The sequence below is a fragment of the Chanos chanos genome, chromosome 11 (genome assembly GCF_902362185.1).
Source record: "Chanos chanos chromosome 11, fChaCha1.1, whole genome shotgun sequence".
Taxonomy (NCBI): domain Eukaryota; kingdom Metazoa; phylum Chordata; class Actinopteri; order Gonorynchiformes; family Chanidae; genus Chanos; species Chanos chanos.
This window is the reverse complement of record NC_044505.1, coordinates 16,351,478-16,365,921: the sequence shown is the minus strand read 5'-3', so window position 1 is coordinate 16,365,921 and position 14,444 is coordinate 16,351,478. Positions and strand designations below refer to the sequence as shown.

At 44.2% G+C, this 14,444-nt stretch overlaps 1 protein-coding gene across 1 annotated transcript; it reads right to left on the bottom strand.

The window, feature by feature from the left end:
• tdrd7a (tudor domain containing 7 a) lies at positions 1 to 13,837 on the bottom strand. The gene is made up of 16 exons (XM_030787746.1): positions 13,631 to 13,837; positions 13,136 to 13,280; positions 11,035 to 11,197; positions 10,740 to 10,804; positions 7,941 to 8,170; positions 7,070 to 7,689; positions 6,484 to 6,664; positions 5,163 to 5,274; positions 4,603 to 4,805; positions 3,968 to 4,102; positions 3,756 to 3,839; positions 2,791 to 2,925; positions 2,231 to 2,341; positions 1,390 to 1,808; positions 579 to 739; positions 1 to 221 (listed from the first exon to the last, which is right to left on the bottom strand). Exons 1-16 carry the CDS (start codon positions 13,835 to 13,837, stop codon positions 1 to 3), a joined length of 3,192 nt encoding a protein of 1,063 aa, XP_030643606.1.
• Between the last annotated feature and the right edge of the window lie 607 nt (positions 13,838 to 14,444).

Below are 14,444 nucleotides of genomic sequence, written 5' to 3'. Positions count from 1 at the left end.
TTACGCGGCTTTACTCAACTCATCCACAAACTCAGACATAATCTCATGAATCCAGACGTCCCTGCCCTCCTGCGATGTGTCCACCAAATACACAACAGCTCTTCTTTCCCACGGGTTTGAGGGTTCCAGCACCGACTCAAACTGGGCCACCAGTGGCCTCTTCTCCACGTGGTCACGGAACACCATGGCGGCTTCCTCAGACCACTGTGTCTGCTTCACTCCTACACACACACACACACACACACACACACACACACATCCCCCCGACCCCAGAAAGAGAGAGAGAGAGAGAAAAAAAACAAACAAACAGGTAGAATGCAAGAAGAACGCGTTTTAGGCTGCGACATTTCACACTGCTTGCAGGTCTGAATTCTTGTCACCAAAACAGAGGTTAAAGTGAGGGAGAGAAGCAGTGATCAAATCGTATTTCAAATTCAACAGTCTGAAACTATTCATGAAGTAAAAGGCCATCATGTTTGAAATGATGTTTTAAAAAGGCCTCCTCTCTCCCACATTAGAGCGTGGCGGCCACCCCTCTTTCTCTGTCTCCCCCCCCCCCCCCCCCCCCCCCGTCATACCGGCCAGCTGTGCAGGGGTGCTCTGGAAGGGCAGCTGTCTGAACTCGTCGAGGAGGGGACGCAGCTGGTTACAGCTGACCAGTTCGTGTTTGCCGTAATCCAGTTTGTACACAGCCACCAGCCCGTTGGTCAGAACGCCCTTCACCATCACACGATGCCAACTGTGCCGCAGAGAGTAACAATCAACGCACTCGGTTAAGGCTGAACGATCTCATTCTGTGTCACACTGCAGGACAGTCTCGGTTTTTTTTTTTGTTGCTGTTGTTGTTTTAACACAGAGCTCCAATGCACTGCATCAACTCTTGCAGTGTTTAAGGGCATTTTAAAAGATAATTTCGCCTGCATTTGGCTGGTCGGATACTCGGTTCATTTCAAATGGTGTAACTTCACGGGCTTAAAAAAAAAATATTACTTTTGCTAGACACAATGTACATCCTCTACTCAGATCAACTGATACTTTTGTATCTTTTTCAGTGTCATAAGAAAAATCGCTTCCAATGTTGCTCAAAACTTCTGAAAGATTAAACATGTCCACGCTGTTAGCTCACTTCAAGCTCCATGGTGGCTACTTTTGGCCTGTAATATGTGAAGGATCCACTGATGCTTATTTAAGTTTATTTTTCCCGTCACTGGATTACAGTGTTCCACACAACATTCCTTGACACTTTTTGTGCTTTCAAACAGACGCCATTGAAAATGACTGGAGACGCTCGTTAAGAAAAGGGTGAAACGGAGCCCTGAAAACTTTTGTTTGTTTGTTTGCTTTTACATTTTTACCGCACCCATCCTCACACCCTGACGGAATACTCACCTGTTCTCCACCTTGGCGGCGTAGATCTGGTTCCTCTCCACGGGGACGGGTGTCTCCTCCTCCTGTTGGTTGTAGTGGAGAACCATCTCGCCCATCAGCACCACCAGTTTGTACATGTCCTGCCAAGGCTGCAGGACAAAGTAACCGGGGTGGCACGCCACCGAGACGTAGACGTCCATGTTCCGGCCAGCCTGCGGAAGCTCCAGCAGCGGGGGGAGGGAGGCGGCGTCGACGGGGGGCAGCCTGGGCAGGTCTCCCATCTCGGGTGAGAGGGGCTGGATGGGGAGGGGTGGCTCCCGCTGACGCTGCCACAGGTCAGAGGAGAGCAGCTGGAGGTTCACGCTCTTGTCTAGGTCCTGTACAGTGTTAGACGTGAACAGGTAGACGTGGACCAGCCCGGCTCCGTCCAGCCTGGCGATCTGGAGGTAGAAACGGGAAGGAAAGTTGAGACGCGTGTGCGTGTGCGCGGTCGACGGTTGAGGACGGGTCTCTAACTTTAGACGAATGTCACGTGTGCACACAGTTTTTCTCGGAAAAAAAATGAATTTGTATTCTGTACTTTTCCTCCCATCAAGCCCCCCAACTAGAAACACACCAACAAAGACAACCAGATGCAACCGTTTCTCATCAACGTCACAACCCGTGGGGTTTTTTTTCTGCAAAAATGAATTAGAAAAGCCATAAGCTGGCCCGTTCTATTTTCAAGACATGAATAAACTCCACTGCGTCGCTGGCCTGCGACAGTTTAACAGATTCTAAGTAACTGACAGTGCCTGCAGAGCGTCATCCCTTTATTTACGAGCGTTAATAAAACGAGCGAATCAAGAGCTCCGTGACGGACCTTTATGCTGCATTCACTAACGCTGAGCACAGCATCCCTCAGCCACAGCACTGCATCCGGACTCCACGGCCCTTTCTCTGATCCCAGATCAGCCAGGCAGCACTTTAACGCCTGTAGAGGAGACCGCACAGAAATTACAGAGAGACGAACGCAAGAAGAAAGACTGGCCTTCAACGGAAAGGGTTAGTAAGAAAGACACCATGTTTCAAATTAAATCACTAGTTGTAAGAGGGTGGACAGGGTGTGATAGGAGGATCCGTCATCCCAGGATGACCAGTGAAATAGATATTAGCATCAAATCAAAACTTATCAACTGTGACGCTATGAATTTATTAGTCAATGAAAAGTTTAGGTGTTTTAGTCTGTCCTCCACTGCTGTACAGAGTTCTTTATGTAAAGGAAAAACTACAGCTGTTCTCTTAAGATTGTGCTCCGTAAAGTGCTTTAGACTTGCACTGTATTTGTCTGGTACTAAACTGAGCTGTCTGAAGATAAAGTTCGTGTTCAAACAGACGTGAAAAGGCCAACCAAGCGTGAGGAGAGCTGTGGAGCAGAGAGACCTGAGGTGGGATGGCGAGGAGCTCGCGGAGAAAAGGAGGCGGGATCTCCCTCAGCTCTATCACTTCCACTGAGGCAGGAAGTCCCAGGTCTACAAACAGGATGTCCAGAACTCTGCTTTCATGCAGGTTGGTGATCTGGGAAAAAAAACAACAACAAAAAAAACACAGTAATCACAGCACAACTGGTTTCAAACCTGAGGTGTGTTCAAATTAGCAAACAATTTTCCGTTCACAGCGAAGGTTTGCGAACACATACAAACGGTCTGAGGAGGTAGTTCTCGGCGAACAGACACGGATGCTGGTCTCAGGGAAACGTGTGCCCAGGTGGGAGCTATCCCAGAAAATACACTTTGTGTTCAAATTTATTTAATCCTCTTACAACAGTTCAAGTGGTTAACTTGTCTGTCAGTTACGTTGATACTTTTTGTGAGAGTGTCTTTTTTTTGCATGCTATCGTTATCCATCCTGAGCGTCATCTGAGCGTCATCTAAGCGTTTCTGTTGCGCTCTGTGGTCGTTAGTTTAGGATAACTCGCATACATCACATACAGCTAAAGCGTTAGGTTTTTTACATTTTGAAATGATACCCTGTTTGGTATTAGTAACCTATAGGATTAATGTCGTCGGAATATGCTGACCTAAAAGCCGTTCAAATCTAAAAGTTCGAAGAAACACACCCGTTCGCCTGGAATGTTCGCCTCAGTTTGCCAAATTTGAACGAACCTCAGATCTTGTTAAAATCACATTACGGTCAGACTGACTGAGCATCCAGTGAGTTTACAATCAGTAACATGTCCTGGGTCTCAAACATGTCTACTCATAATGCAAACAGATGTCAGAGTCAAGTCTTATGTACACACACACACACACAGGTAGATAAATGTAATGCATATAAAACAGAATGGGAGCTGACCCTCACTGTAACGGTATGATTCCTCCCCCACCCCCCTCCACCCTCCCTCTCACCTCCACTCTGGACCATTTTCCTTTATAGCGTGCCAGGCAGATCTGTCCACAAAAGGGCGTGGACACCAGGAGCGTAGATGTCACCTTTTTCAAAATAAATAAATAAACAAATAAAGAAGGAAAAACAAAAAATATTATATTACTCAGGTTTCATTCCAGAAATTCAGCGTTTATTGCTTCTTGTTGTTGTTTTTTTTTGTTTTTTTTTTTACCTGGGATAAAAAGAATGACTCGACCTTCTCCAGGACATCCTTCAGCTTGGTCCGGCCCCGCGATGGTAACTGACAGAAAACCGTCCCATCAGAGCACACGTTGGTGGGAAAAACATCCACGTACGTGCTGTTGACCTGAGACAACAATAAACAAATAAACAATCCTCCTCCTTCTCAAATGGAACCAAACGAAACTGCATTTTACATGAGACTGTTTCAGAAATCACCATTTGCCCAGAGGTTTTCACTTACGTTCATCTATAAAATGGTCCATAACTGACCTTCAATACTGATAAGGACAGTACACATACATTGCTGATAAATGCTCACTGCTAGCTCAGATGCTCAGATGATGAAAACAATATTTGATCATATACTCTTACCCCACTCTCAGAACAACATTACCCCCCATTAAAGTAACTTCTCGTCATGTTCAGCTTTGGGCTTTTTCAAACCAAGCCCTCAGTCACAAACAAACTGCTGTGTCGTTTTGACATGTGCCATTACGCACGCAGTTGTTTGCACTCAGTACTCTTCATTTCAGCCTTCACTCTCTGATTATAGACTAAGGTTTAACATATACAGCAAGCACAGATCGACCACCACGGTGACAATGTCAGAGGTGTCTGTCTCACCAGCAGTGGATTGTCCATGGATTTCTCCTGCAGGGCCTTCAGACAGGCGGAGTTGATGTTGATGTCCTCCTCCTGCGACGTGTCGTACAGCACCACCAGCGGGGTTTCCGTCCTCTCCAGGATCTCGGCCAGCAGGATACGGCCGCACGCCAGCGACTCCAGAGTCTTCAGAACCTCCGGGTCGCGACTGAACGGCTCCAGACCTGAGCGGATCGTGTCCCGGGGGGAACCCGCCCGCGCCCGCCCCCCCCCCCCCAAAAAAACGCTTCAGAGGATATCCTTCAAAACCCCCCAGTCTTACACGTTAGGAAGATTCATAGAATATTCCGTCAAAACCCGTCACCAAACCTTACCGCAACACTTCAGTTACAAAGAGCACAACCTCTTAGCAACACAAACGTTTCAAGTGATTTCATAAAATCGGTACATGAATCAGACATTCACTGAACCCACTGAAGAAATCATTCTTAATATACAAACTCATGCAGTCTCAATTGAGCTCTTTTTACTTTTTACCATTACAGATCTCAGTGTATTTATCGGAGCTGATTGGGTCTTGCCTGCTAATTTGCAGCTGCTGGCCTGGAAGGGCAGTCTGAGGAACTCCTCATGCAGTTCCAGGAGTTTGCTTCTGCCAACCACTTCACAGTAGCCATGATCCACATAATACACCTGTGGAGAACATCCAGAGAGCGGGGACGTCTATTGTTAACTACAGCCCGAGCCGCTTTAATCCGCTGCTTGTAATGTGAGAAAGAGCAGGGCGCTGCCATTTAGAAAAGCCCCCCCCCCCCCCCCACCCCAGTTCTCTAGGCAGAGACTTCTCATCCAAAATCTGCAATGCTGCCTCTCTTTTGTCTCGGCTTTGTGACAGTCATCTTTACAGAACTGTGTTACATAAACTGAGCGTACCGCCCGAGATGCTCGTGATTCTTTGAGCTAGAGTCCCTAAAGTCTCGTCTGGTTGTAATGAGCGTTCTATGATCCACTGCATGCTATCCGGGTCTGCTTAGAACACTGCATTGCTATATCTAAGGAATTCAAAGCATGTACTGCATTATTCTCACTCCTTTATCTATTAGCGTACAGTATCAGCACTGATTAGTTGTCTGGTATATGATCACTTTAAATATGCCATTGCAATGCAATTTGAAGGGAAAAAAAAAAAAAAAACACAATGAAAGCTTTCCTTCAAAAAGTTAATAACTGTATTTTGCAAATTTCTGCTATTTTTTCATTCTGCACACACAGGATACATGGTGTTGTTCGTCTGTGTCGATTAAGTTACCCGACCATTTTTATAGTTATGGCAAAGCCAGCACTCTATGCCAACAAGTGTGGCAAGCAAACACACAGTCACTCATCTTTTCAAAATACTCAGCGGCCGTGAGCACACGTTCAGTTACGCATGATAATAAGAGAGGGAATGACATCCAGCTTGTCAGACACGTCCTTCAAAAAAAAAAAATTAATAAAATAAAATAAATATTGTTCACGAGTCCCAAATCTTGAGTCCGAGTCGAGTCTCGAGTCAAGTCACGAGTCACTGTGTGTACGACTTAAGTGCGACTGGAGTCCAAGTTTCAAACTGGAGTCCCCCTCTCAAGCGTACGCGACGGTTTTGATGGTAATTACGACTCCAGCTGATGGGTGTCACAGAGTTTCATGATAAAACTGATGTGATATTAATCAGATAAGGGCCGAGCTGCAACAAGTATATGAAGAGTTGTGAATACTTGGGTCGGAAATTTTGGTCAACGCTTCCCTTCAAAACGGCAAAAGTGCTCCAAGCTTAAAACAAACATCAGCCCAAAAGCCAACAACACAACGACACATTTCGTTGGTGAATGATTCGTGTCCTGAAGCCTTAAATTATCATACCTTGACCTTTTCACCCATGACCTGCTGAACCTGGGCCCTGATGACCTCTTCCACAGATACGGCAACCAGTTGCCCGGTGACGGGCTCGAGGACGGGTCGTGCGGCGCTTTCGTGACTGTAGTGTTCCAGCATGGCATCCTCCATTGCCTCTTGGGCCTGAGAGTAAGCCTCACCCACAAACCTGCCGAAAATCACCACAGGGCAATCGTTTTTACCACCGATTCCAAATGCTCAGCCCGAAAGACGCGTCGTAGAGTAGGTCTTTCTCTCGCGCCAAGCACGACCTCAACTGATTCACCTACTCATCAATCACTGGTGACCTGTACCTTGTGTATTGGGGCTGGGAATATCACAACAGTGAGCAGTCTAATATAGCCCAAGCATACAAAAATGACAGTGGTATAATAATGACAAAGACTGAAGTCAGGGCAGCTGACAGACAGCATCCAATATCAGGCCAACACAAATACTTCTTGGACATTACAACAGAAAAAACAAAACAAACAAACAAACAAACAAAACAAACAAACAAAAGACACACAACACTGACACACAAGTTTTCAAACGTTAGTAACCGACACCCGACCTGAGAATCACACTGTCTGCACTGCAGGTCTCCACCACCAGTACCGAGGGGTGCTCCTCTTCGGGGAGGAGCAGCGGGGGTACGTGGGGGCCCCCCGGGCTCTGAACCACCAGCTGTCGAACCACACTCCTCTGCTGGGTCTCCTGCAGGGAGGGCAGAGCGTAGAGGATGGCCTTCTTCCGGTTGTCTGGCATGGGGTACTCGACCAGGCAGGTGTCGGCCAGGAGGGAGAGGTCGTCCAGGATCCGCTGGGGGAAAACGCACTTGTAGGCGTCCTGGAAGAGCCTGGGAAGAGCCTGAGCCCACAGGCCGTGTGTGTACTTGCTCAGCAGCTCTCGGACTTTCGGCTTCACGTCGGACGCGACCGTCGCGGGAGAGGCGGGTGACCTCTGGGTAAAAGGAGGCGGGGTCCTCGGCCGGATGGAGGACGGAGATGTCGGGGCGACGGGACTCAGGGACGTCTGGGTACACGGAGCTGGGGATTTGGGGTTGATGGGGAGAGAGGATTTTGGGATGACCAGAGCAGGTGGTTTGTGAGAGGGCGGGGCAGAGCTGGGTTTTGAGTCTTTTGCAGGATAGACAAGACGATCAACTATATTATGGCAGCCTGGCTTCTCTACCTGAAAAAACAAACAAACAAATAAACAAAAAGACCAAGCAAACAAACAAACAAACAAACAAACAAGTCTGTTGAGAACAGTTTACAGTTGAAATTACAACTGTACAACCGTTTGCCAACACCAGGATTCAAACCATATGTAATCAGATTCACAAGAAGCCTGATATGTCTCTCAGACATCTACAAAACACATGCTCAGAAAACTACATACATACATACATACATCACTCACACAGACTAGACTAGACTTACAGAGCAGACGTGTGTCCAGTTCTCCAGTTCTTTACAGACGTGTCCGGGCAGGTCTTGTCTAAACATGTCGCGGTACAGCTGTGGCAGTTTAGACACCCAAACTCCACTACTGTACTTCTGTAGCAGTTGCTTCAGCTGGTTCTGCACCACCAAGGGGTCATAGCTACCAGCACACGGTGGGCTTTTCTTGTGTTTAGTAGCTTTTTCAGCAATCTTGGGTTGTTTCCCAGCTCAAACACACACACAGACACGCAAAAAATGGTCATTCAGAGTATGCTGTGACAGAGTATCGTTCCAATGTAAATCATCATTCTCAAAAAGAAATAATAAATAAAATAATTAAAAAAAAAACAAAAAACAAAATCATCATTTTCCAAAAAGAGCAGGGGAAAAAACAAATGCCTCATTCTAAACACCCCTTTTCACAGAGCTCTGTGGTGCAGGATTTTTCCACAAGAGGGAGCTCAAACAACTGTAAGTACACTGACCAGCCAGGCCACATTATTCTCACTCCCTTTATAAAAAAAAAACAAAAACACTGACTATTCCAGGGGTCGACCGCTATGCTTTTTTTCGGGGCCGATACGATAACGATTATCTGTGACAAAAAGAGGACGGTAAACCGATATTTCAGGCCGATATGTGAATGGTTTTAGAATGGGCTTTTTTTTTTTTTTTTGGTGTGAGAAGAAACAGGCTGTGACAACATGGACCTGGTTACAAACTCTCTTTACTTCGTCCTATGGTTTCAGCCACACATCACCGCTATGAAAGTTCAATAAAGAGCAAAAAGATCAAATGAAGAAACATCGAAGCGGCAAAGGGGTATTTTCAGCTTTTCAGTGACGTTCCGACATACAGTGCAACCGCAAGCGAGCTGAAGTTTCATTTCGTTAACGGTTGCTTAAATGACGACCGCAAATCATCAGGGCTGTGCTTTAGGGTGAGTTTCTTTGAATGTTTCATTTGAAAGAATAAATATACATTACTGTTCGTTAAATGTGCACTGTCAAACTGTTGCAACTTATAGCATGAGTGCACCAATTAGTCCTTATTAAAAGTCCTTATTATCTTTTATATTCCAAGCCTGTTTTTTTAGCTGAAGCGTAGACTACTTATACTGATTCAAAAAGATCCAATTAACTTAGTGCAGTTTGGGTAATGGGATGGTCTGAGCACAACCACCCTTTTACTGGATATTTACCTTCCACAAGTAGCAGTTCTAGCTTGTTTGATAGATTCCCCCGCTCCCCATACTTTGGGCTTCCAGTGGGGAGACCTGAGGGAAACCTACCCCCGCCCCCCTCCCCATTTCATACTTCTGAGGGGGAGACCTTCCCAGCCAGTAGTCGGCCTCTCTCACAAACTAGAAACAGGGCACCTACATACAAGGCTAATTGACCCACACAGTGACATGATATCATTGCCGTGACATGCAAATGAGCGAATGAAAAACTGACTGCAATAAATGTCACCATTCCGAATTATTTGGTGCAAATGCAACCCAATGAAATCTCTGTTCTAACAATTATTATAATTTTATTTATACTGATGAGTATTGAAAGTCTGCAAACTAATTAGTAAATACTATTTATTAATTCACATTTGAACATGAACCAGAAGTGGCTGTATCTATTCAAAAGTTCACGCTCCTTGAGTGACTGTATCTATTCAAAATTAGTTATTTCAGTTAAGAGAAAAAAAAAAAAAATCAATCAATCGAAGTACGAGAACAACTACAAACTGAATTGACAATCAGAGGTCAAGTACCAACCTTTTAAGACCTTTATTTTTCCTCTGTGAGATTAGTTTTGGTTTTTTTTCATTATTTATAAGAGTTGAAAGTGACTTCAAAGGAGTTTGACGGAGTTCCCTGCCTTTACACGAGAGGATACTAATGTTAGATGGTGAGCCACCCATTGAAGTGAACTTGGAAACATCTGAGCAAGTGCGGTAGGATCTCTCTCTCTAGACTTTTCTTTCCAAGCTTGGAGAGTTTTTTTTATTTGATTTGATACTTTGGAGTTCGTTGGACATTTGAATTTTTTCCCTGGGCCTTTGCCTTTTCTTCCTATTCTCTCACAGGATACTACACTCAGCTAGAATAGCGGGTGTGCTGGTCTTTTTAAACTGAATTAATTAGAAACTTATTGAACTAATTAGTATCATACTAATTTTTACTGGATATTGAAATCGTAATTTGAATTGAGAATATTGTGCGTTTGTGATGAATTTTGTATATAATTGTTATTAATCTATAACGTTGTATGATTAATTAAGGGCGCACCCATAGCCTTGTTTATTTATATATTTGACTGGACTCCTTTACTGTTGATATTTGATTGTATAGTAATATATCTGATATGTTTTCAAGGTCAGATAACGTCTGTCTCAGCCAATGAGGGAACTTTGTGGAAAGAATGTTAGCCGTAACCAATAGCAGAGGAGATGCCTTGGGATAGTACATGGATTGCTTTTAGAAGTTTTCTTTTTTTATTGGGAATTTAGACAGAAGTATAGCAATGACAGATAATCCAAAATTTGCAAATATTGGCCCCAATTACTTAACAACCAGATAATCGGTCGACCCCTAGCCGTATAAAGCATTAAACAAACACAAGGAACCGGGAGTTATGAACCAAAAAATTGTTCAGGGTGGTCTAACCCCACTTTGCGAACATTCATTGTATCATCTGCAATGGTTAAGAGCTTTAACAGGAAACACCACCTGTGTTTAAATAAACACAGAGTCCTAAACTCTAAGGATTCTGAACCCTCCAGTACAGCGGTCCTGCCTACCTGTGGTCTGATCAGCATTCTTTGACACCAAGTGTACTTCCCTCTGGACGTTTGAGGGCGCTGACCTGAGGAGAGACCGTCTGTTTAAAACAAGCTTTTACATCGAAAAGTCCAAAGCATGACAAAACATGATTCAACACAGCAACACACTGGAAAAGGTTTCCCATGTGGTCACCTGGCCAACGAACTGCTGTTTGGGAGTCCCAAGCACTAACAAATGGCCCTTGATTGATAGCGAGCCCCGTCCAGCTGTCCAATAAGGTGGCTGTCACTCAGTCTTATAATGTGGGTTTACCTGCTGTGACTGATAACGCTCCTGGTCGACGGTAACTCTGTCATGTACACCTGGCGCTGCTGGTTGCCGTGACTACTCATACGTGAGCCCCGGGACTGGAAGGTCCCGCCCCGAACGCTGCGTCCCATTCGCTTTGGCTGACGCAGTGACGTTCTGGGTTTGGCTGTGAAAGGAGAAAGGAAAAAAAAAACAAACCCCAAAGAACCTTAGCATATGCATGCATCTACCAGTTTAAGTTAAATAAAACCTTGTTTTTAACCTAGGCGGTAATACAGTGATGCTTTACCAATTAATACATCTTTGTCTTATTGTTAAGTTGCCTGTTTTAGCACATCTAACACACATTTAACATGTGATCATGCAATGATGCGCCAGTAAACAGATCTTCATGTTATTGTTGAGTTATCTATATTACATTTATCTAAAAACCAACAGCACTATTAAAATGCTGATAAGAACAGAGCCTTTTGACTCACATAATGAAAACAGACAATATGACTCAAAGCATCCTCTGTCAACACATATCAGAGTTACTGCTGGTGTTTCCATAAAACACCCCTGTCCCTCACTCCCTATTCAAACGTTCCAATAACATTCATGTAGCGCACCTAAAACGTGCCTAGGACATTCTCTAAACATGAAGTTTGGAATTTTTTTTTAGTTAGGGTTCGGTTGAGATCCGCTGAAAACGGTAACAAGTTGCTCCTGGTGCATTCTGCTGCGCAAGCAGGTCGCGCTGGAGCACACGATGCACTAACAATCACTGCTGTGATCCAGGCTCTTTCCCTGCCACACTAAAGCACCTTATTCTTAGCTCCGCGTGGGAAGTGAGGCCTCTTGAAGGAACTGGGACAATCCTGTTTCTACTCATTTAGGATCAGAGTGAAAACACACTCCTCATCTGCCCAACCAAAGTGAGGTTTTGGGGGGGGGGTTTGGTCATAAATTTGCATACTTCCAAACGCTTCTTCATGTTTAAGAGTATTTAATCATTTTATCGGGCGATGGTTGGAAAACTACGATACAAGTACACCCAAGAAAACAGCATCTTCAGTATATGGGCACTCAAACAAAAATGGCATTCCAACAGTGACAGCAGTAAAAATGTTTCTCATCATCAATGTCTGACAACGAAGTTTGTGAGTTTTAAAATAAAGTGTGGTTTTTTTTTGGGTAAGTAAACACATTTTTTTTCCCTTGTGTACTGGCTAAACCATAAGGGAGATGAAGATGTCAAAGAAAGAACAACTTGTGTGCAGACAGTCACATATACAGAGGCATTCAAATACATGAGCTGCTAATATGCCTGCAGAGCAATTTTCACAGGCAAAGCACAAAGCACAGATTAACCACAAACTATCAACAGCATGCTGAAGACCTCTGGGACTGCTGAAAGGAATTTCACATGCAATGTCAGGGTAATCACGCTTGAATCATTTCATTTTAAATTCTGAGACTAAATATTTGCTCTAGTATATGCGGATTTAATTCTGGGATAACAAGAAAGCTGGATAAAACTTTGTCTCATATGGAAAGAGAGGGAGGGAGAGAGAGGGGGGGGGGGTACTTGATGCTGCAGTGGTCTCTCTGCAGATGCCTGAGAGTTGAACACACAGGCTGTGAAAGGAGGTCTCTGTGTACAGACAGAATGTAATGTGATGTTCTCAAAAAACATTTGAATCATCTGACACTGCACTCCTGGGCACCAAGAATGCTTGTTCATTCTGGTTTTTTTTCCTGTGACACACTTATCTGTGTTCTCTTTCCCCCCCCCCCCAAACTGCCTGGGTACGTGTCTTATTTACACTTGGCATTTAGTCTTCTCCTGAGGATTAAGAACGCAAGTGATAAAATATCTTTGACTATGGGAGTTTTGACACTCCTTCATAACCACTTTTTGATTACTACAAAGACAAGCAACAGGACACATTTCTGTAATACTTGGTCAAAAAAAAAAACAAAAAAAAAAGTAATAGCCAAAGATTGTAAGCATCTCTCAAGTCTAAAACCCAAGTTTGCAAGACAATCCTATGTCATTTTCTTGCTGAATTTTGAATTGAATTTTGACTGATTCATTCCTAAAACTTAATATAATGCCTACCATTTACTACAAAAGGGGAGGACAGCTTCACTCTCATCTGACAGTTGACCAGTTGAGAACGACCAGCCTTTTTCGAATTCCGTTGCCGGGCAACCAGCTGAGCAATATGTGCTGTCTCCTTGCAAACCGCAGCAAAACACACAACCTAAAAATAAAAAAATTAAGAGAAAGAAAGAGAGAGAGAAGATATAAACTTAAGGTCCACAAACACTTAAACAGAGGAGGACAACACCAGGGATATAAGGAAGGCTGGAATAATTGGGAGACTTTCATAATGTATCAAATTCCACATAAACCTCCTGAAATTCTCACAACAAAATCTATCACTTTGTGGAACTAAAACAGTTCAATGTCCAGTCATACTGCATTTAACTCCTTGAAATTACAAACTAAAGGACTGCTGCTCTGGGTCATGTCCATGGATTACAGGCGTCAGACAGGTGTGCTCTCTGTCTCCACCCCTCCACCATCACCCAGCCCCTCCCTCTCCCCCACCTCTCCGACTGAGCTGCGCTCCATTTGGACAACCGAAGGAATGCTGCGTAGAAACCCTTCCATGGTTGGATGACCCATCTGTTTGTGAGGGATGAACTCCCCAGTTAGGCTGCGGTAGTCCGACTGCAGACGTGCCATAGAAACACCGTTCTTATTGGACTGCAGGACAGCTCGAAGCATCTTCTTAACCAAATCCACGTCTGTCATCCTAAACGTAAACACACACAGGACCAAGACTTGAAAGTCAGTGAGGAGACAGTGGTCAAAAGGATGGTGTGGCTCCCCAAACAATGCTAATAAAGGTTTTTGTGTCGTTATTAAAACTGGTTTTAACGAATAGCAAAACATGTAGCCGCAAGGACAGAGATTTTTCAAGTCTCAGCCCATGTGACTTTAAACAAAAAACTGTGCTGAGACAGCTCCAAAAAAAAAAAAAAAAAAAAGAGCCACGACTAAAAGCTAAATTTAGCACTCAGCTGAGGAGATGAGAGTCTGTCGACATTTACTTACCTAAAATTACAGTTACTATCAATTCCATACCCATGTAAGCAAATATTCGAACAATTGGGCAAACACCGCATGGCGAGACGTGTGCAGGCCGATGTGAAGTTAAGCCATAACTTCACACCGGCCTGCCCACCAACCGTTAACCGTTTATTCAATTAAGCACAGTTTCAAATTAAACCTGACACTGCTTCCGAGGTTCACAGAGATAAGTGAATAAAAGTTTCTTTTTATGTTTCACCCAACGTTAAACACAAAGATTTGACAGTCTGCGATGGTAAGATTGTTAGCCAAGTAGCTATAACCGTAT

What these genes read in the sequence shown, in the direction of transcription:
- tdrd7a (XM_030787746.1), bottom strand. Translation starts at nt 13,837, where the DNA reads ATGACAGACGTGGATTTGGTTAAGAAGATGCTTCGAGCTGTCCTGCAG. An exon ending in AGTCATTCTTTTTATCCCAG is followed by an intron (nt 3,840 to 3,967) that starts GTAAAAAAAAAA and finishes ATTTTGAAAAAG; the next exon opens with GTGACATCTACGCTCCTGGT. An exon ending in GAAAATGGTCCAGAGTGGAG is followed by an intron (nt 2,926 to 3,755) that starts GTGAGAGGGAGG and finishes TTTTTTTCCCAG; the next exon opens with ATCACCAACCTGCATGAAAG.